Source organism: Podarcis filfolensis, assembly GCF_964270895.1.
Source record: "Podarcis filfolensis genome assembly, chromosome: 4".
Lineage (NCBI taxonomy): Eukaryota > Metazoa > Chordata > Lepidosauria > Squamata > Lacertidae > Podarcis > Podarcis filfolensis.
The window spans coordinates 80,223,389-80,246,906 of record NC_139607.1 but is presented as its reverse complement, the minus strand read 5'-3'; the positions used below and the strand labels follow the sequence as shown (position 1 = coordinate 80,246,906).

The following is a 23,518-nucleotide window of genomic DNA, read 5'->3' as shown; positions in this document are numbered from 1 at the left end:
ATTAAAAGTAAAGGACAGTTATATAAACGCCCTTCTGAGAACCCAACTGAGACAATAAGACAGGAGTGCTACAATATGGCTCCTTCTTCCACATGGTGCTATTTGCCAAGAGTTGACTGGGCAAGCACAGATTGTGGGTCACAAGAGATCGCTCCCAGATCTGTAGGTGTGCTCACACTTTCATGGGGACACATGTAGTCACCAAAAGGCTCATTTCTGAGAATTCTCAATATTTCTCTTAGGACATTTACTGGAAATGATTGCATACACACAGAATTGCATTGACCTTGATGACTCTGCTTAGTCTGGATGATTAAGATCAATATTAGTGTGCTTGCTCCAGAGGACCAGCAACAATGCTAGCACTGCAACTGTAAATTAATAGGTGTGAATAAATGTAAACTGGGAAAAGATGCAATCCCCCATCTTACACCAGTGCTGACTAACACAATAAGAGCTTGCCTATCCACCACAATGATACTTGGATTGCTTAGCAAAGCCAAATCTCACACACCATTCTGGGGCATGTGCAGAGTTTCAACTGAATGGAGCTACTCAGTAACATGGTCTGCTTACAATATTATGAAGACCTGGTTAGCATGTTGCGGGAGATTTTGCAGTCATACCTAACAACCCATGTCTATGCTAGCTAGTAAATGTAAGTGTTAAGGACCACAGAGCTGTAAATTTCTAGAGAAGGCTCAGCTTGGTCATGACCCATCAACGCCAGAGAGGGAGGACATAAAGTTTTATTTTCCTGTTCTCTCCCTCTCTTTTCTTCTTGAACCATGTAACTAACCAGACATATTATGCTTGTGCTCCCATGTCCAGACTCCATGTTTAAAGATACTTTTTGTATTTTGTACTTAAGAAGTTTTTACTTGTGTTGTTTCTGCTGCAGCATTGAACGATGCTTGTACTCTGGAGGATAGGAATCAAACCAATGGCTTCAAATTACAAGAAAGGAGATTCTGACTAAACATCAGGAAGAACTTTCTGAGAATAAGATCCTTGTGGTCCCTTCCAACTCTACAGTTCTAAAATTCTATGATGCATGAGTGAGACCTTTGATTACTGTAAGTAAAGCATTTAAACTTACTTAAGTTTGTAGTCTATTCACAGCAAGAGGGATAGAGACGTGGGGAGCACATTGTGAGCACTTCATGCTGGGACATTTAAAAGGTCTAACAACCTAGATGTCCTGCACTTTGCAAGTGCTGCATATTTTAGTGCTGGGAGCTCTTTTGACTAGAGAGTAAGTCAAACACCACTCTTTTTGAATTCAAGCAGTCAGACATTTTTTCTTTTGTGGCTTCCCACACATGTGGGACCTCAGAATTAATTGGTATTCCCTAGTTATTTCCCAACATATGTAATATGAAGACCGTGACTTGTTGCAAATGGACAGCCTGCTTATGCAGGCTGCTCATTCACACACAACCCTTCCTCCCTGGACTGCATGGGAGAAGAAACAACCTAGAGCTCTGGCTTAGTTACATGCAAGCCACTGCTTGTTTCTCTCCAAACAAGCTGTGAGTGTCCATTTGCACATAACACTAAGCCAATCATCTGATCTGTTTCCACCCTTGCAATGCATGGGGGTGGGGGCAGAGGCAAATGAACAGCATCCATCAGCACACTGCTCATTTGCAGTAAGTCCTTCACTTCAATGTTTTAGATCATGGCTTTTGTTACATGTTAACCAAGCCAATTTCAGTGATCTCTGTAAATCTGCACAGAATAAATGGCTAACGTAGTTATGACATCCGAGCAGCTGGAAGCATTTTTAAAGCTAGCAGATGACGGAGAAATCTTTTCAGAATACTGTTTCCTTTTGAGTAAGACAACAAAACAATACATTAGCAAGGGATTTGACCATGGTTGCTATTTAGTTCCAGTGCATGTATATTTCATAGATAAAAATAATTTGAACTGACAAATCTTTTGTAACATTTGAGGATTGACAGCATATGGTCCTGAAGCAATCTTGCTAAAGTTAAGCAGGTTTCGGTCTGAGTTAATGTACGGGGAGAAGACCATCTGGGAACCTTCTGTATACCAGCTTCAGCTCCACAGAAGAGAGGTGCATATAAATGTAGATTTTAAAAGAAACATCATCATAATAATAAATAAGCAACACATATACACAAAGCACAACCAGCTGCAGAGCTAAACCGCAAACCAGTTGGATGGCACAAATGGTCTAATACTTGAAGGCCTGTTGCCACATGGTCTACACCATCTTCCACCAACTGGAAAGGGACTAGCCCAACCTTCCATACGTGAGGGGTAGAGTTTGGGTGCTGCAGATGAAAAGGCCTTGCCCTGTATATTCATCATTTGTACTTCAGACTAGAGTAGGAAGTAAAACAGAGCCCCACCTCTACCATCAAAGAACTCAATTTTTTTTCTAACAGGTGCCATACATTCATGTGGAGGAACATCTCATAAATTGAAAACTATAGATGTAGAAATCTCAATAAACAGATGCTACTTTTTTCTAAGCCATGGCTTCTTTAATAAGCCATGACTTAACCACAAGTAGTCTCACATATGATCAAAGAAACCATGGTTTGCTTCTCCAAAGTTTGGTTTCTTTTCCAGCTGTACTTGTCTTTGTCGTTTAGAGAGCATCTGGGATGAGGTGGTCAAGCAAACATGTGATGCCAAGGCAACTGAAACCACAAACTGTAAGTCAGCAGCAAACCGTAGCTTCAGGCTGTGATTTGTTGGAAGTAAACAAACCATAATCAAGCTACTTGTAAGGGTTCACACAAAACACCACACAATGGTTTGATCAATTGGTATTTAGAAAACCATGGTTTATTATGATGTGCAGACCAGGCCCTAGTATATGGGCTCTTTTAATAACAGTTAACCTCGATAAACCTTCCTTCTTCCAATAGAGAATTACAGAAAGTAACTTCTCCAAGAGCAAGGAAAAGCCCTGGGTTAATATTCCAGTAAGTGGGATAATTCCTTTTCTTTATCTTTATTGTAACAATTCTTTATTGGCATCTTAATCCAGAGCAATTAGTTTAGAGTGAATTTTACTGTTCATAAAAATGTAATGCCTACAGGATGATGCAATCTGATAACTTTTCCACACTCGTGTGGTTAGAGCCAAACAAAATGCAAAACATTAATGTGTCAAATTACATCTTTGTACTGGCACAATGGTCGAAGCACACACCTTAAATGTCTGATAAATGTCTGACTTTTAAATTAAAAACACAAAGCAAAGCAAAGATGGTTTAAGGATAGCACTATAACAACTGAAAAGTGTATCCTAAATTATTGTGCATTTTTTTTATTTATTATGCATTTTAAAATCCCAAGTTATTTGGGAACAAAGACTGAGGTTTCTTGAGTCTATTGTAGTTTCGCCTACTGGCCCCTGCTTCCAAGGTGTAAACTCTCCAATATGACCTGTCCATCTTGGGTGGCCCTGCACGACATAGCTCATAGCTTCTCCGAGTTATTCAAGCCCCTTCGCCACGGCAAGGCAGTAATCCGTGAAGGGTGATCGCCGAAGAATTGATGCTTTTGAATTATGGTGCTGGAGGAGACTCTTGAAAGTCCCATGGACTACAAGAAAATCAAACGTATCCATTCTTAAGGAAATCAGCCCTGAGTGCTCACTGGAAGGACAGATTGTGAAGCTGAGGCTCCAATACTTTGGCCACCTCATGAGAAGAGAAGACTCCCTGGAAAAGACCCTGATGCACAAGGAGAAGGGGACGACAGAGGACGAGATGGTTGGACACTGTTCTCGAAGCTACAAACATGAGTCTGACCAAACTGCGGGAGGCAGTGGAAGACAGGAGTGCCTGGCGTGCTCTGGTCCATGGGGTCACGAAGAGTCGGACACGACTAAACAACAACACCCTCCCAGTGCATTCAGTGAACTCACAGAAGGGTGTGGGATAGTACCCATTGGGCACTTCTCCATGGGCACCCACTGGCCATGCCCATTACAGCACATGCCGTTAGTACCTACATAAGGCTGTCCTATGCTATTGGTAACCCTGGCCTATCAGCTGTCACGTGTTCATATAAGAATACGTTTTCAAATAGGTTAACAGGAATGCAAAGCATACCTGTTTCAAAGCCTTGGCTATGATGATCTTTCCATAATGAAAAAACATCCTGCTCTTCAGGTAAACCATTTATTTTACCCAAGCACTCGTGAGGATGCAGCAATGCAACCCACAAGAGTTCTGTGTACACTGTTGATGGTACACGCCTTTTTCAAAAATTTTCACCGGAAAGCTTAATTTTCTTCTCTTGCTATTCAGAATCCATGAAGAATGTTTCAAAATCCTGATCCAAGTCTGAAACAAGGGCATCCACAAAGTCTTCCACTGATGGACGTTTCTGAAGCATACCTGGGGGGGGGGGGGAGTGGAAACACAGGTCAGTGGAAAATGGATTTCACAAGCAAGGCAGCCCTGAAGTGGAAGGAAATTGTGCCACATCGAACCACTCCAATATAGCTGTCAAAAGCATCTGCCAAAAAACATGGAATCAGATTATATGGGAATTGATTTAGAAACACCACATGATCAATCAGCACTTCACCACTCCTCTAAGTATGAAAGGAATATTGTTTCTATTTGGAAATGCCTACTTGTCCAGTAAATGTCCAGCAGATATGCATATCTAAACAATACACAGACATGCAGTCATACCTCATGTTACATTTGCTTCATGTTACGTTTTTTCAGGTTGCGTCCCACAGCGACCCAGAAGTACCGGAAAGGGTTACTTCCGAGTTTCGCTAAATCGTGCTTCATGCATGCGCACAAGCACCAAATTGTGCCGTGCACCTGTGCAGATACGGCACTTCAGGTTGCGGGCTTTTCACATTGCGAATGGGCCTCCGGAACCATTTGCAAGCAGAGGTACCACTGTATATCAGAAAGCATAACCTATGTGTGTACTTACCTCTCTGGTTTTAAACAGCCATTGATGAATTTGTGTGTGTATGTTTTCTTTCCCATAGGGAAAAAATATACAATTGAATATATGCAGTTTAACATATGGATGTGTGTTTTTCATGTCATTTTAAGTGTCAAATTAGGAAATTTCCAGTATTGTTTTGCAATGGACAAAGAAAACATTCTGTGTAAACTTGGCTCTTCTTTTAGGTAAATCACTCTCAGAAGTGCCAATGTAAATATAACCTTGCAATACCCTTTTACTGTAGGAGTACCTAGTACAATTACTTTATACTCCTAACATGCCTCCATCTATTTGGTTTCCATTGGAATAATAATAACAATACTTGCTGCATTTAGGAAAACTGAAATCTTTCACATGAGCCTTTTAATAAGTTTCTACAAGAGCCAACTGGTTTGATTAGGTATTTTTTGATGTACAGTAACAGTTCCCAAAAAAGAAACACCCAATCAGGGAAAGAAAGAGTCCAGATCTTGAGGCAATTTGAAGCGGTTACTATGAGAGTTCCTTGCTAGGATCTCAGCGCATCGTGATTTTAATTAAGCCTAAAATATGTACACTGCAAGTAAGAACAAGAATGGCCTTAAAGAAAGTTGATGAATAGTGCAGAAAAAGAAAAAGGAGAATTAAAATTTAGTCAGATCATATTTCATCATCAAAGGCAGTATAAGAAGCACCCTGAACATGGGCCATGCTTGCTACCTTGCCTTTTGGTAGAATAAAAAAAGTTAATACCTAGATGATTAAAAATATGGCATGCTTTAATACAGGCATTTAGTTATCTGAGGAGGAATATTAAGGGAGCCCGTATTTCTGAAACACAAATGAACTGCAGTAAAAAAGATGGGGAGGGGAATGGACTCATGAGATTTTTACAGAAGCCGGCTGCCTGCATCAGCTATATGGCAGTGATGACTCTTCGGACCCCCTTCACTTTTGGTAACACTTTTGCGGTCTTGACAATAAATTTCCATTTGACACTGATAAAACAGTTTTGTAAGGTTTCCAAATACTAGTTCTGCCCACAGCCATTCTCCCGTTTTCTCACAATAAGCCACTTCTCTCCTGCCCCTGAAACCACTGCTCATCGCTCCTTGTTTCTCTCTAGAAGTAAAAATCTGTAACAGAGTTTACAAACACAGCCAAAATGAGGACGTCTTGAGCCCTGTAGTATGTGTGGGACGAATGGGAGGGAAGTTGTTTTTGTTTTTTAAATGAATGTCATTGATAGACAGTAAAATTTTAAAAATCATACTGAGTTCCAGGTTAAACAGCTAATTGCAGGTATATACTGTACAGTATGCCATATTATTCATATCAGTGATAAATTTATCAACATAATCATTTTACAATCCTATAACTGAACTGAATTAGTCTCTTGTCAGATATACTTAAATCAAACATTTTCTCCATCTTATCTTAATTGCAGCCTCCAGTTATCGAACTGCTGATAGCATAACATAGTTTTAACAGCAGTCCCTTCGGGGAATTACAGGCAACCCTCATTTTGCACAGGCGTTATGTTCTGGACCCACACTTCTGTGGAGCACTTAAGCCTGCACCACTTGCCCCTTTTCATGGCGTCTTTATGACATTTGGGGGCAACTTCTGGGTTTGGCACTGTGTACATGTGCGCAATCAAGCGTTATTCAGATATGCCTAAACCAGGAGTTTCCTGTACAGTTAGTTAATATTTTTCACATTTATTTAAGGGCTTGTATATACAGTCGTACCTTGGTTGTCGAATGCCCTGGAACTTGGATGTTTTGGCTCTCGAACGCCGCAAACCCAGATATGATTGTTCTGGTTTGTGAGCGTTCTTTTGGAACCCAAACATCTGACGGGGCTTCTGTGGCTTCTGATTGGCTGCAGGAACTTCCTGCAGCCAATCAGAAGCTGCGATTTTGTTTTCGAACTTTTTGGAAGTCGAACGGACTTCCGGAATGGATTCCATTCGACTTCCAAGGTATGACTGCATTGCTAGTTCTAGTAATGCATCAAAACCAAAACCCTGTTTCTTCTTCCTCAATCCCAGTTAAGCTTCTGACCAGCTATAGCTGTTTTCTGCACTAAGAGGTCTATTTCCTATCACCCTTTCCAAAACATGAAATGGCCCAAGGCAAACACTTCCATTGTCTCAACAGAGAAACACTGAGAGCAATGAACAGCCTGCACTATAGTCATATTTACGAAACACTCTCTTCCGTCTTACAAACTTAGGCTAATGTTACAAATTCATGATTTACCAGACATACAAAAAAATCCACACCCTCCAAGCCAACATGCCCACTGTTTGAAAACACAAGGATCAAATGACTACAGTAACGACAATAGTTCCTTAGGGACTATAATGTATGTGATATATACAGAATACATAGCTCTTGAGATCTAACAAAGGCAGCTGCTGTTTTAAAACCTGTGAATTTATTTTAAGCATAGGTCTGGCTGTAATTTTGACTCAGTCCCTCCCAAGCCTGGGGCAACTATGGAAGTTGCCTCCTTTGAAGTACTGCACCTTCCATATTACAGTACTAGGGTTAACCACACCTTTCCTAGCCTTCAAACACCAGCAATTGGTATACTGTAAAAACCATGGCAAAATGTTGCTGTCCTGTTCCTTTCATTACTTCATAATGATTTTGGTTCCGTTAGCTTGTTTCGTTAAGTTGGTGTTATAGCAACTCACAGCTAAGGCTGCAATTACCCATTACACCTGCAAATAATATATCACATTGAAGTGACTATTCACTTAACGTCTAACATGACGTTACTCAAAATTGTATTAATTAGCTTTATCAAAATATCAAGGACCAGTTAGGGGCCAGCCCCCATATTCAGCTTCCTCTAAAAGCAGATAGCTCCATTCATTCCTCAGCAAAGAAGAGTTTGAAGAACTGGATGGCTGTATCGTGTGTGCTCTTTAGCAAATGCTATCTATAAGAGCAGTGAAAAGGGCACAGTGGTAAAGAAGTTTACTTTGCAGGGTTTTGTTTGTTTTTTTGTTTTTTAAGTACAAGCAGTAGTCTTTGTTCAAATAAGTGTACTGGGGGGGGGGACCAGTCTGTGACAATATTTTATATTACCTTGAACCATGAGCATGGGTTCTTTTCCTCCGCCATGTGCTAGCATTTCTCTACGGTAACGTTCACCCATTGCCCTGAAGGAAAAGATGGTATTGTTATTACAGCCACCTGCAATCACAACCAGCTCAGATTCCTGTCACACCTGTCTCCGGATTCCTTGCAGATAAAGATCTAATGAAGCCTGTCGCTTCAAACTCACATGTCCATTTCAGAAACGCACACTATAAATAAAGTTACACTACAGCAAGCTAAGCTTGAAAGATTGGGGCTGTAACCAAAGCAATATATATATATCTATATCTCATATCATTTTGTTGGTGTTGCCACTCGCAACACATACACCAAACAGTAAGCTTTCATTGCTGAACTGGAAAAGTGTGACACGTCTGTGTTATCTTTGCTTTACAGAATTGTAAGAAATTCAGAGGCTGAAATTTCACGTTTCAGTAGACAATCGTATCATTCACACTAAAATAGGCAGCGGAGAAAGGACCTGGACCAGTTCCAACATTAATAGTCATGTGGTTTTGATTTTAAACACTGTGATGTTACTCACTGACAGGAAGTTCTTTAAATGACAGCAACTTATCCCCTAGAAAAATCCAGGTTGAGTTAATGGGATTAAGAAGGAATGGATGATTGGCATGTGCATCACCACATGGGAACTGCATTTCTGTAAGCAGATAGGCATCCAAGCAGGTGCAGGTTTCCATGCTATGTCAAGGGTAAAGTCAGAGAATCCCAATCTGCCTCCAGAGCTTGGAAAACATGCTGCTCCTAGCAGGAAGAGAGGCCCCTCGAACATGCTCTTCAGACTTCCTCCAAGCTTCTCAACTCCCTACAGAATTCTCTACCTGCCTCAAACCATCATTGATTTGAGGCATTTCCCATCCATTTGGGGATGGCTCCTCAACAAGTGTGCACTGATGAGTTGTGATGTGGCGAGTTTAGCTGTGCAAAATATGTGTCTTTGTTAAATGAAGTGGAACAAGCCTGTTTCTTAAGAGTCCTAAAGGTCCACAGGTTAGAATGGCAAATTCCACACGGGACAAACTTCCTACAATATTCACAACTAACTGTAATGGAGGCATGCAGCCTTTCAGTAGGTGCTGCTTTTGCGGCTGTAGTGCTGCAATGGCAGCCACCTACGAAAAGCACAGGCCTGAGAAGGACCGATGTATCATGTATGGCTGGGATGCAGGAAAATTAAAAAAATTCTGGAGTAGTATTCACGAAGAATTAAAAAGGATGTTTAAAACATCATTCGAGAAAAAGCCAGAAAAAAATCATTCGAGAAAAAGCCAGAAGCGTTCCTTTTAGGTATAGTCTCAATGGACATCCCTAATGACAAGAAAAAGGTGTTTTTATGTGCTACAGCTGCCGCCAGAATATTGATTGCTAAAAATTGGAAAGGGGACATGGTCCCCTCAATAAGGGAGTGGCAAAACAAACTCTGTGAGTATACAGAATCAGCCAAAATGTCAGCAGCTATTAGATTTCAATCCAATCAGAAACTGAGGAAAGAATGGGAATGTGTAGAAGAATATATGGCAAAACATTATTCCAAAACAAAGATACTGATATGCATTGATGGAAGTTCCTAAAGTTAAGGTTAAAATATGGAAAGATGGTTATTGGGGAATATGTAAACAATATGTATAACACAATATAAAAGTAATGAAAAACAAAAGAAGCCGAGCTCGGGTGGAGGGAAGTCACAAGGGTAGGAATAAGGAAAATATATAAACACACACATATATAGATAGGTAGTATAATGTGGAATGTATTGTAAAGAATGATAAAATGTGTAATTGAATTAAACAATATAAAAAAAAGTTTAAAAAAGAAAAGAAAAGCACAGGAGGCCTGTTCAGAAAGCAATCAATCAAGCGTACTGAAAATGGTTTTATTTCACAATGGCAACTACCCAACCATAGCACTCTACTGTCATTAGCGGTTCTGAATCATGGACAATGGAGGGAGGTTTATTCTCTGGTGCTCCCCCATTCCATTTTATCCCCCACCCCATCATACTCCACAAACGACAGAACAAGAGGTACAAAAGGGTTCTGATGGGGAAGCAAACCTGGTGTCAGAGGTCTAAACTGACATCTACCAAGAATGCAACTATGGTTCCCTGGTCATCAAGAAAATGCTCCTGCTCTGTCGTGCCCTGAATGTGTGCATACACTGGCTGAGGTTCCAGTCTGCTTTTCCCGCAGTACTTACCTACTCATAAACACAGACAGGAAGCTGGAGAACCCAATGCATTTGCAATTCTTTAAAACGAACCACTCCTCTCATCTCTCCACATCTGACTTCTACCGAGAATAAATTATCTTTGCTGTGTTTTACCCCTGAATTTCAAGAAAATGCTATCATAGGTAAAAGAACCATGGTAAAGATGGAAACTGCACAGCAACACGCCTTTATTTATTTTTTTGTACCTGTCGAAGGGATCCTGTACGAAACATTGTCTCCAAACCATGGATGCGACAGCCCTGGACATGAGGTAGGAATAATACTTGGCCCCATAGCCCACAAGATGGTTGAATCTGAGTTGCCAAGCCTGTATGTGAGGGGAGGAAAAGAATAAACTCTGTCATTCTTCAGAAAGTTTGTTATGAAACTAAAGCATCAGTTTAAAAAATGTTATATCACCCTTAAGTCGTGTGTGTTTTTTTAACAAAATGGCAACATCTCAGCTTTTCTAATCTTAAGAAACTATTATAAACAGTGCAAAAGGTACCGAAGAACAATTGGCTTGAGAACTGCAGGTGCATTTCATTATATCCATCTTTGTTTCTTTTGGGGGATTAAAGAAAAACCACAGTTTACATGTTATAAGTGTCACTATGTTTTAGTTTCCATCTAGGTACATATAAGGTTGCACCTGGAAAAGGTAAGCCTGCAACAGTCTGCCAAAAACAAAATCACAGCAGAGACATGTCCTGCTTTCCAGAACATCTTCCCACATGTCAAAATACAGGCTCAGAGGTAGTCGAGATGCACACACAACATGCCATTTTTCATTGCTTTGTTTGTATATTTAAAACAGATTACCATCATCTGTAATTCTGCTGCTATTTGTCCATAAACTGTCAGGGATTTATGATTCATGCTTTGATTTCTCCTCTAAGTACTGTTGTTAAATAGCACTGAGTGCTATGCTATTAAAATGAGTAATATCTCTCCTGGATTGTGACTTTGCAGAGTCCAGCAAAAAGGCTCATTGGCTTGCCCAAGTTTCCACAGAATCCAAGTGGAAACAAGGAAACTGGCACCCCGAAAATTGCACACAGGCTCTGGAGCTCTTTGAATTACTTAATGAGGAACAGAGACTGGAGTCGATTTACAGAGATGACTGGTTAGAATTACTGTTGGGGTTTTCTTTTTATAAAAGCCAGAAAGGTAAGCCTGCAGCAGACCACCAGAAACAAAACAAAACAAAACAAAAACCAGATTGTCTCTCAAAGCATGTTGGGTATTGACAGAATTTTAAGGAGGCTGTTTCAGCACATTTAGTAATGATTTATAATAAATCTTACTTGGCATTTATAAAGAACAAATTCATATATACATTTTAATGCACTTATTTGGTTTTATTTTAAATCCTGTTTGAAGCTAGCTGGGTTGGTATACTAGTCAATTCATTCATAATTCATTTTTTCTAAAACAGAATAGATATTTAATACATTATTCTTTAGGTGATGTGAAGCACAATCCTATGTAGATTTAACTGGAAGCAAGTCTGATTCTGTGCACTGAAGCTTACTCCTAGGTAAGTATGCACAGGATTGTACACGCTAACAAGCTAGAACTCAGTGTCTCTCAAATAATTAATGGGAAAATGCATCTCTTTTCTTCCTACCAAGCAAAATTCATGCTCTGCCACAAAGGGACTAGATTATTCCTATAATTGTTTGCAGGTTATATGCTACACTAGAAAAAAAAACATGTAATGAAAATGGTCCTGTAGCTTTTAAATTAAGTTACCAAACTTCAAGCTGTACCCTAATTCCCTCTAAACTAGATCTGAAAAGGAGGTAACCTTCAAGTCCGATTATTCTACATACAGTGAAGAAGTATTTTGGCAACAACATTTGAACTTAACATCCCCCCCAAAAAAGAAACCACTCCCTTAGCTATAATCCACCACACAAAACACATTTAAAACATATTGGGAATATAGGCTGAATTACCGTATTTTTCGCACGATTGGACGCACCGGACCATAGGACGCACCTAGTTTTCAGGGGGGGAAATCAAGGAAAAAATATGATCCCCCCCCCCCGCAGCTCTGGGAGCAGTGGACAGGCTGCACGCAGCCTGTGCGCTACTCCAAGACCTTCTCCCTGCTTTTGCGGGAGGTGGCGGAATTCCCCCACCTCCCGCAAAAGCCCACAGGAGCCCCGCGTGACTCCTGCGGGCTTTTCGACCAGGAGGGAGAAGGGACTGAAACGGCCAGTCAGTCCCTTCTCCCTCCTTGGGGAAAAGCCCCCAAGAGCCGCTCGCTCTTTAAAGGCTGCGCGGCTCCTGCGGGCTTTCTTGCGAGGTGGGGGAATTCCCCCACCTCCTAGAAAAGCCAGCAAAGCCGTGCAGCCCATTTAAAGAGCGCACAGCTTTTGCCTGCTTTTGCGGGAGGTGGGGGAATTCCCCCATCTCCCGCAAAAGCCCGCAGGAGGGAGAAGGGACTGACTCGGCCAGTCAGTCCCTTCTCTCTCCTTGGGGAAAAGCCCCCAAGAGCTGCGCGCTCTTTAAAGGCTGCGCAGCTCTTGCAGGCTTTTCTGGAGGTGGGGGAATTCCCCCACCTCGCAGAAAAGCCTGCAAGAGCTGCGCAGCCTTTAAAGAGTGCACGGCTTTTGCCTGCTTTTGCGGGAGGTGGGGGAATTCCCCCATCTCCCGCAAAAGCCCGCAGGAGGGAGAAGGGACTGACTCGGCCAGTCAGTCCCTTCTCCCTCCTTGGGGAAAAGCCAGCAAGAGCTGCGCGCTCTTTAAAGGCTGCGCGGCTCTTGCAGGCTTTTCTGTGAGGTGGGGGAATTCCCCCACCTCCTAGAAAAGCCAGCAGAAGCCACGGAGCCCCTTTAAAGAGCGCGCGGCTTTTGCCTGCTTTTGCGGGAGGTGGGGGAACTCCCCCATCTCCCGCAAAAGCCCACAGGAGGGTTGGAGAGTAGCGGGAAGGCGTCGCGCGCCTCCCCGCTGCCCCCCATCCTCTGGGGCTGGCGATGGGGGAAGCGCTGCTTTCCCCACCGCCAGCCTCGAAGCCGGGTTGGAGAGTAGCGGGAAGGCGTCGGGCGCCTTCCTGCTGCCCCCCATCCTCTGGGGCTGGCGATGGGGGAAGCGCTGCTTTCCCCACCGCCAGCCTCGAAGCCGGGTTGGAGAGTAGCGGGAAGGCGTCGCGCGCCTTCCTGCTGCCCCCCATACTCTGGGGCTGGCGATGGGGGAAGCGCTGCTTTCCCCACCGCCAGCCTCGAAGCCGGGTTGGAGAGTAGCGGGAAGGCGTCGCGCGCCTTCCTGCTGCCCCCCATACTCTGGGACTGGCGATGGGGGAAGCGCTGCTTTCCCCACCGCCAGCCTCGAAGCCGGGTTGGAGAGTAGCGGGAAGGCGTCGCGCGCCTTCCTGCTGCCCCCCATCCTCTGGGGCTGGCGATGGGGGAAGCGCTGCTTTCCCCACCGCCAGCCTCGAAGCCGGGTTGGAGAGTAGCGGGAAGGCGTCGCGCGCCTTCCTGCTGCCCCCCAATCTCTGGGGCGGGAGATGGGGGAAGCGCTGCTTTCCCCACCACCAGCCTCAAAGAGCAGACTCTCCTGGCTTCAGCGGAAGCAACGCGAAGCCTCCGGAGCGCAGGCTTCTGAGGCTTCGCGTTGCTATCACTGAAGCCAGGGAGCCTGCATTCGCTCCATAGGACGCACACACATTTCCCCTTCATTTTTGGAGGGGAAAAAGTGCGTCCTATAGAGCGAAAAATACGGTAATAAAACATGTTGGTTTTTATTATAGTCTATTATAAGTCTTTCATCTGAGGATTTGAAGTTTCAGCTTGAAAGGTTTCAATGGAACCATTCTTTACATGCCCAGGATCTGAATTATTTCCAAACAGACCTTCTTACCAAAGTGTGAAAGAATATAGATGTTTTCCCTACTATTTCAGATTTCTCTCTCCCTCTCTGAGCCTCTAAAAGAGGATTTTTCTTATCTTCTGGGGCAGTGGTTTTCAGCTACCTACTTTGCAGGAACCCCTTTCAATACTGACTTGCCTATGAGGAGCCTCAGCATATCTACACTCAAACAAGCATTGCAGAAGATTCTTGGGGAGGTGTATGCATGCTCAGTTAACATAGGACATTGGTTGAGTCGTGTTATCACTCTGGATACACATTTTTTGAAGCTGGGCCCTTCTTATAAATTAACATTGATTTATGGGGAAACACCCTCCCATCCCTAATGTGGTGCTTCTCATTTAATGTGAGAGACTGTAGATTAATTCTTATTAAAAGGCCTTGAAAGGGGGTAGGAGTGCCACCTCCTTCTCTTCTGTGTTAGCCTCCTTTTTCTTGACTAACAATAGGACCACAGGTTTGCTGCTACGTGCGCTGACTGGAAAGATAGGAACTGATCAGCTCCATACACCAGCGGCAAAGAAGAAGAAGAAGAAGAAGAAGAAGAAGAAGGAGGAGGAGGAGGAGGAGGAGGAGGAGGAGGAGGAGGAGGAGGAGGAGGAGGGGGAGTACCTATCTATTGCATTCCATTAGCAGTGGATCACTTCTGAAGTCCTGGCATTTGTGACTTCATCCAACTGATTCCAGACAAACGCATTCCCATGAGGAATCTTGATTGCAACCAAGCCCTCAGAATGATTTCAGGGGAAGAGCTTTTGGCTTGATCCTTTGATTAATGTGAGACAACACCTGTTTCAGTAGTGTGAAATATGAATGTGTTGCAAGCTGAGTCAGTTTGGTGCACCGTCAACAGCCAGAGTCTCCAGATGCACCACAGTGATATCGCATAAAACTGTTGTATTGCATGAAACTAGGTGTAGACATGGACACGGACAGGATGGGGATCTTGCATGTCACAACATCCTAAAGGCATTTTTTACCATCATAGAAGTTTTTCATGCATGTATTTTTTTATTATAACCATTCGTTTAGAATATGGCAGATTAATGGGTTGTGCTGCAGGATTCACTTCTCTCACTACACAGCTGCAGGATATGATGCTAATGTCACCATGATTAGGCAGTCAAGAGCAAGCTGTTGAATCACATACTTGCTCCCACCCAGCTTAGCACTGAAAAGTCTATAGAGCTGAAGGAGGAAGTGCGAAAGAGTGGTGTTCTTTCCCATTTCATACTTTAACTCTCATTTCAATTGCGGCTTATAATCCACATTTCTGTCACTGCACAATATGATCTTTTCAACTATAAAAATAACCCTCATGTTTCAAATTCCATTTGGGAACTCACCCAGCCTGCAGCTACATGCACAAATAAGTAAAACCTACACCTTACTGAAGGTCATGTTTCTAACTTGCAAGCAAGTTGATGAAGTCTTCAACTACATCAACTGCTCCAGTTAAATAAGTAATAAGTCTTGAAAAAGCTGCAGGAAAACATTCCAAGAGTTTATTAAATCGTGATGTGCTCTATAGCATAGCCCAGAGGTTGTGATAACATGCCATTTGCAGGTCATGTTCCTTCCTGTTTTTTTCATATAGTATAACAGACAGAAATAAAGGTGCATGACTGAGCTACAAAAATTAATACTTAAAGATGCCTGCTTCCCATCAACATACCATCAATCCACCAATGATTATCTTGTCTGAACGTTTTCCAAAAACCCCATACATGATTTTTATTAGAAAGGATGAAAAGCTAACTGCTCTCTTGTGGCCAAGAGTCTTAAATAAAACACACATTTGTTATATTCTAGGACTATAAAACATAATTATAAGTGCATTAATACAATACCCTACATTCAATTTAGCACACAAAAAAGCTTTGATGCAAACTGCAGCCATGTGCTATCTAAAGGGGTCAGTTAAACTTTAAAGCTGTAAGCAGTCTGAGTTAGTCAAATCTTGATGGAATTATGGAGCAAAATGTTGGAGATCACTACATCAAATTATGACCTAACATTTGCAAAAGCAGAGAGATTTTAAAGCTGAAGATAACATGGTAGAACTTAATACAGACCTACTTAGGGCTGTGCTGAAAGTACTAATTGCTTTGCATGGATCTTTTCAACTGTCAGAAAATGATGTTTGGTAATTTTCTGATTCCTTCAAGTGTATGCCTATTCAGGAAGCACTGCTCTCATTCAATTGGCTTGAGAATTTAGGGGAGGAGAGAGATACCTGCTGTGATTTTAGAACTCCAAAGCCAATTATTTAAAAAATAAACTTTTTTTAGTCAAACATGTTTGTGAAAAAGTTTTCTACCCTTCAAGTTATAGAGAATTAGTCTAGAATGAAAATAATCTGTTAAATGCAGGTGATCCAGAATGCTTTTATATGGAAGCAAATCTTTATTCACATCAGTAGAACATTTATTAATATGGACGGAATGGGGATTAACTATTTAAGCTGGCAGGCAAATCAGAAGTAACAAGACTGTAAATCAGAAGCTATAATTTCTCCTAACATGACATCTCCCTATTGATCTTCATTCATAATGAAAACTTCAACAATATCCTTAAAGGGTGTCCTGGGTAATTAGAAAAAAGTACTGTGCCACATAAAGTATGGTTTAAAGAGAAAGGCTTTGCAATCGGGTGTATAGCCTTCTTCAGGATAATTAATTGTACATCAAAATGTTTTGATGCATGAAAATGTTTTGGGGCTAGTTTACTGTTTTCATTAAGGAACAGGTAACATGACAGCAAATGTAAGGAGAAGCATACCAGCATGTGCCAGCAATGTAATGCTATTGTGAAGCCTGTAGAATACTGTGGGTGATATTCAATCAAGTTTTACTCATAGTAGACCTTTTGAAGTTAATGGACATTAGCCACATTAATGAATTTCCATGGGTCTCTTCTGAATAAAACATAGTTCAATACCTCCTTATGTTTTGCAATGCAGTGCCTGCAAAGGGATGGTCTGTTTCACTATGTCTTGGGCTGTAAAGAGAATTGCATTTCATTAAAGGTAACCTGGCCCTGTATGTGATGTACGGGAAAGGCATTCTAGCATAACAACTTGAGATGAATGCTTCAAACTCAATGAAATTCATGAATGCTATGCTTCAGAAAGCAGGAATGAACAAGATGAATCAGACCAGAGATACATGCCTTAGGCAAGTGAACTAATAAGGCAAATGCTGTAAAAGCAAGTTAAGTTACAAGTAAATAAATGATAAAAGCCATGGTTGCTGGCAAGGACCGCTTTCCCAAGCCAAAAGATGGCAATCTGGTAGAAGGTGAAGCAAAACCTATCCACTGAGCTACCTACCCACCCAGAGTGAAAATGTCCTTGAGTCTCCTAGAATCCCACCCTGTACAACATTCCATTAGACTAGACAACAACAAAACTGCTTCCTGGTCTCTGATCGGGGGGACGGGAACGGGGACTTAAGGTTGCCTCTGATGCTATCACTCTCTTTGTGTGAATGTATGGGCAAACAGCATTATTAAGTTATTGCAACATTTTATAATCCCCTGTGGGTCATCCTGTTCTGTATGTTTATGAAGTGGTAAAGATTTTGTGATTAGGTTGCTCATTCTCCCTGAGAGTCTTCTTGGTAACTCAAAGAAGCTTACATGTTTAATGAGGTACCTTCTCTTAGCTATTTTATAACCCAAAGATGGCGATAAGCACAGAATATCTTAAATATGGGAATTCTGCCTCTTCAGTAAATGCCCTGTTTTCCTGTAGGGAAAGCAATCTACTCACTGGGATTGTTTCTAGCCACGGTGGCCATATGGTACAAGAGTAGGGGAGGGCTGCTGCCTTCATGCCCTGGTTCACAAAAACATGGGGTTGGCCATTGCAGGAGAGAGGATGCTGGACTAGACGGGCCTTTGTTCTGTGCCAGCAAGGCCCTCCTAACATTTTTATTTCCTCTTGGTCACAAACAGTGGATTTTAGCCTCCATTTAAGTCTTCTGGGAGAATGGGTCATCAGCAAGCGCCTCAAATACATATGGCCCCAAGTATTATTTTCCATTTTCTGCTAACTTGCAAAATTGCCTTTTTACAGTGCAAACCTATGCATAGCCAGTGTAGAGTAACAGTTATTGAGTGTTGGACTATGACCTGGGGGGACTAGGGTTCAAATCCTCCCCTCAGCCATGAAGCTCATGGGGGTGACCTTGGGCCAGTCACTGCTTCTCAGCCTAACCTACCCCACAGGATTGATGTGGGGATTAAATGGGGATGAATGGACCAAGAATGCCACCTTGAACTCCTTAGTGAAAAGGTGAGATATAAATGCAATGAATAATTACATAAATAATTTAAGTCCAACTCTAATGTGAACGTATGTGAACTGTGCACACACAGGTAAGTGTGTACAGTTGCAGCTTAAAATAATACAGGAAGAGGGGATATTCTAAAGTCAGGAATAGGAAAGTAAAAAAAACAAAACAAAAAAGCACCCTGAGATTTTGAAAAGTGAGTCAAACGAGAGATTAAAGTTTCAATTTATAACACTTCTGTGTTTTTATTACCAACTCATAAATAAACCCAGCAAGACAAGGGATATAAATATTTTTGTAGTAGTTTATATTGGAGAAGAGGAAAGGAATTTCACATTCAATTAACCACTTAGGTGTTTCTGGAAAGATACCATATGGTCCTTGAATTATTAATTATAGCTTTTTAATGGATTATTGCATGTCAGGGCTGAAAGAGCAGTGGCTCTTGGGAACTGGAGTCTTCCCAAGGCATATCACATGGCCATAGTGCCCAGGAAGAGTGACACACTGGGACAATGCAGAGGGTCCTTCCTTCCCAAGCCCTTTTGCAGTTGCTGCGGCTACAAGTAAAGGAAGGAGAGGAGAGGTCACTTTGGTAGCTAGCATGGAGAGACTAGGAACTCTTCTGTGACCCAGATATTGATCCAGGTTAGCAAAAGGTGTTGCAGGGAGTAGTCCAGGGATTCCTAAAAGTTAACATCTCCTCGAAGGCACGCTTTTAAGTATCCTAGAAATTCATTTCCAAGCCAGGCTCTGGCAAAATCTAATCACATCCCTGGTCCTATATATGCTCACTGCTATATGCGGGTCAATGAGGTCTGCAGGCTTCAGAAGAAAGCTCCCAGATTGTATAGAATGCATATTGACTTGTGTCCAAACTCCCCATACATTATGGGGGAAGGCCATTCAGTCACACAGAAAGTAGAGGATGGGGACCCCATTTTTTTTCCACAGGCTGCAGACTTTGTGCCACACTACACAGGATCCCAGGAAATTCCAGCCACCCTGAGCGACTCTTGAGGGCAGGGGGATGTAGTCTGAAGGGGGAAGCCATACACCCCTCAATGTGTAAGCAAAATGCTACGTTATTACCAAAATGGCGCTGTGAGTTAAACCACAGAGCCTAGGGCTTGCCGATCAGAAGGTCGGCGGTTCGAATCCCCGCGACAGGGTGAGCTCCCATTGTTTGTTCCCAGCTCCTGCCAACCTAGCAGTTCGAAAGCATGTCAAAGTGCAAGTAGATAAATAGGTACTGTTCCAGCGGGAAGGTAAACGGCGTTTCCATGCGCTGCTCTGGTTTGCCAGAAGCGGCTTAGTCATGCTGGCCACATGACCCGGAAGCTGTACGCCGGCTCCCTCGGCCAATAAAGCGAGATGAGCGCCGCAACCCCAGAGTCGGTCACGACTGGACCTAATGGTCAGGGGTTCCTTTACCTTTACCTAAAGTAAAGGTAAAGGACCCCTGGGTGATTAAGTCCAGTCAAAATCCAGTCACACTATGGGGTGTGGCGCTCATCTCGCTTTTCAGGCCGAGGGAGCCAGCGTTTGTCCATAGCCAGCTTTTGGGGTCATGTGACCAGCATGACTAAACCACTTCTGGCACAACCATATTACTAAAAAAGCACTAATGCTACAGTCATAAAGGGCTGGATTTCATGAGGTCAGTTTTTCCTTAAAAGCTTCAAGTGGTTTACAATTTGACAACTTCCAAACATTCTGCTTCAAGAACTGTGAATAGCTGGAGGGAAATGTTTCCTGAAAACTGTTGGCCTCACTTCAAAGGAAGATCGTTGGCTTAAGCTCTACTAAATTAATAGCTCCAGTTAGTCACAACTAACTTGCCCCATTGATTTCAATGGGACCTAAGTGGGATTCAGTTTTCTTGTGATCATTATCTGTAGCTTTTCTGTTCAAATGAAGAAATGAAAGGGCTTCTCTTTTTTTTTAAAAAAAAAAAAAGCAATCCAAGATTCATGAGCTGGTTTTCAAAGTACTAACTTTGTTATGGTTTTGAAATGAATGCTGAGTTTATGAAACCACCTTTATAAAACAATAACCAGAGACTATTTACAGAAAAATCCACAAAGGGTTTGTTACACATTCATTTAATTTTCCTCTTCCTACACGCAGTCTCGTAAAACCTGGTTTTACAGTGTACTTTAAGATGACCCAGTTGAAAGTTAATCCAAGGGTATACAATTTGTATAAACAAATGGGTTTTCCACTTTGGCTGAAGCAGCAAGTTACAAGCATTCCAAAACTAAAGGATGTTTTCACAAGCGTCTCTAAAATCTGAATTTTTGAATTTTCTGGGTTTGCAAATTGAATGAAAGAGCCACACTGACCACAACATATATTTCACTTAAAAATGACCCACTTCTGCTTTCTGTACAACATTATAAAAACACTCAGAAGTTCTTCAATGCATATTTAAACTGTTTGTAACCTCACTTGTGTAAAATGCATGCAGGCTAATGATTACATTATACCCTTTAGGAAATTGAAAATGAAGTAACAGCCAAACATTTTGAAGTAGTCTCAATATTTTTTCTATGCTTTGCAGTAAGCCTAAACTATGCCTGGGGTCCAGACAGCTACCTTAGGTGCATCCAAGTCACTGGTCTTATTCAAGGACGTTTTTACTTGCCCCTCCTATTTTGAATGTTAGACTCCTCACCTCAAGCTATATTATTACTAGTAGCATTTATTTTACTTGTGAATTGCTTCCCGTGAGTCATCCCAAAGCAATTTACAATATAATAACAGATATAAAACAGTTCCACAGATAAAAAAACTTTTAAAAAAGATAACATAAAATCATTTGGGTGGTAGTCAACTAATTTTTACTCAGAAATTAATGAACATGACTAAGTCCATTAACCTTTGTTTTCTTTTAAAATATCAATCCGGATGAAATATGGTACTCACAGTATTAGGAACGTATGGCAATCCATAGAATTTCTCTTGAGTTTCCTTCAAAATCTCTGTGGTTGACTTCTCTAGAGGATGTTTCCCATGGTATATTTGGTCCAAGACAGCATAAAAGATCTAGATAGATAATATATATATACTGAGCTATGGCTCACTCTTGCTATTGAGCATGTGGCTAACAAATTCAGACATGCAGCAGAATAAAAGAGATTAAAATACATGTATTCCCTTACTTTTCTTCATGAGAATAATATAGAATAACGTTCAGAATAATACTAATTTTATTATTATTTGTATCTTGCCCACCTGACTGAGTTGCCCCAGCCACCTGGGTGGCTTCCAAATATATAGGTAAAAGGTAAAGGACCCCTGGAGGGTTAAGTCCAGTCAAGGGCAACTATGGGGTCGCGGCGCTCATCTCACTTTCATGCCGAAGGAGCTGGCGTTTGTCCACAGACAGTTTTCCAGGTTATGTGACCAGCATGGCTAAACCGCTACTGGAGCACAGAGGACCGTGATGAGTGCCAGAGTGCACGGAAATGCCATTTACCTTCCTGCTGCAGCTGTACCTATTGATCTACTTGTACTGGCGTGCTTTTGAACTGCTAGGTTGGCAGGAGCTGGGACAGAGCAATGGAAGCTCACCCTGCTGCAGGGATTCGAACCACCGACCTTCCAATCAGCAAGCCCAAGAGGCTCAGTGGTTTAGACCACAACGCCACCCGCAACACACACACACACACACACACAAATAAAAAAATAAAAACATAATTCTGTTCACATGTTCAATACTGGGGAAGAGTTTTAGTTCAGTAAAAGAGCATACGGTTTGTATGGAGAAAACTCTAGACACCCCTGGCATCTCCGAAAGACCTGTGTCTGTAAACTTGGGCAGCTACTACCAATCAGCATAGATAACACTGAGCTAGATGGTGATCTGATTCTGCCCAATACACCTTCCTACGATGTTCCCATTCTCAAGTCTTGTGTATGCACAAAAATCCTGCTTTTTCAAAAGGAAGCCACCATACATCCATAGGACTTCAGCCTGATCCTTAAAAGATACCATACTGTTGCATCACGTAGGTATGCACACGTGTCTTATCGACTCTTGTATTACAAAAGCATCCTCCACACAGCCATCAGGATCTTTATTTCTGCACAGCTGTTATAAAAGGACACCTGAGCAAATCCAAGGCTTCCATTTCTTGCGTCAGTACTAATTTCTAGCTAAATACCTGGGGTTAATAGGAACAAGTCAGGGAGACGGGAAAGCAAAGGAGAAATCAAGCCCTATGCTGGATCCACCAGCATATTTTTACAATGTTATTTGAACAGCAGCTAATATATTGAAGGTAGGCTGGGACATATGGTTGGTTTCTAGCCAAATTTTGATTGAGGCCATCATTGATGTGCTATTTATAAAGAAACATTGCAGAAACCGGGGGGGGGGGTGTTACTCCATCTTTTGCTTTTGACATCTTAATAACTGGTCTTATCAATCAAAGCCTAGAGCAAAGTTATAAAGAATCAAATTATAATTAATTTGAGTCATGAATGGTTGCTGTACATTAAAAATATACCGTATTTTTCGCACCATAGGACGCACTTTTTCCCCTCCAAAAATGAAGGGGAAATGTGTGTGCGTCCTATGGTGCGAATGCAGGCTTTCGCTGAAGCCTGGAGAGTGAGAGGGGTCGGTGCGCACCGACCCCTCACGCTCTCCAGGCTTCGCACACCTCTCTGCAAGCAGCGGGAGCCCAGCGCTGGGCTCCCGCTGCTTGCGGAGACTTGCCTGCATGCCGAAGCCTGCGCGCGCTGAACTCAGCGCGCCCAGGCTTCGCGGACCTCTCCGCAAACAGCGGGAGCGCTCCCGCTGCTTGCGGAGAGTTGCCAGCATGCCGAAGCCTGCGCGCGCTGAGATCAGCGCGCCCAGGCTTCGCGGACCTCTCCGCAAACAGCGGGAGCGCTCCCGCTGCTTGCGGAGAGTTGCCAGCATGCGGAAGCCTGAGCGCGCTGAGATCAGCGCGCCCAGGCTTCGCGGACCTCTCCGCAAACAGCGGGAGCGCTCCCGCTGCTTGCGGAGAGTTGCCAGCATGCGGAAGCCTGAGCGCGCTGAGATCAGCGCGC

The 23,518-nt window shown here is 42.5% G+C and overlaps 1 protein-coding gene across 2 annotated transcripts in view; it reads right to left on the bottom strand.

The window, feature by feature from the left end:
• Positions 1-2,792: 2,792 nt before the first annotated feature.
• MIPEP (mitochondrial intermediate peptidase) overlaps positions 2,793-23,518 on the bottom strand; it is a 53,223-nt gene continuing 32,497 nt past the window's right edge. The window contains exons 16-20 of one of the 2 annotated variants that reach the window (XM_083609125.1): positions 21,386-21,505; positions 10,493-10,614; positions 8,046-8,119; positions 3,823-4,388; positions 2,793-3,588 (exon numbers count right to left, since the gene is read on the bottom strand). In XM_083609125.1, the coding sequence (XP_083465251.1) occupies positions 4,291-4,388; positions 8,046-8,119; positions 10,493-10,614; positions 21,386-21,505 (414 nt within the window). In that variant the 3' untranslated portion in view covers positions 2,793-3,588; positions 3,823-4,290. Of the gene's footprint in view, positions 3,642-3,822; positions 4,389-8,045; positions 8,120-10,492; positions 10,615-21,385; positions 21,506-23,518 lie in introns of both variants that reach the window. The other variant, XM_083609126.1, reaches the window with a different exon arrangement.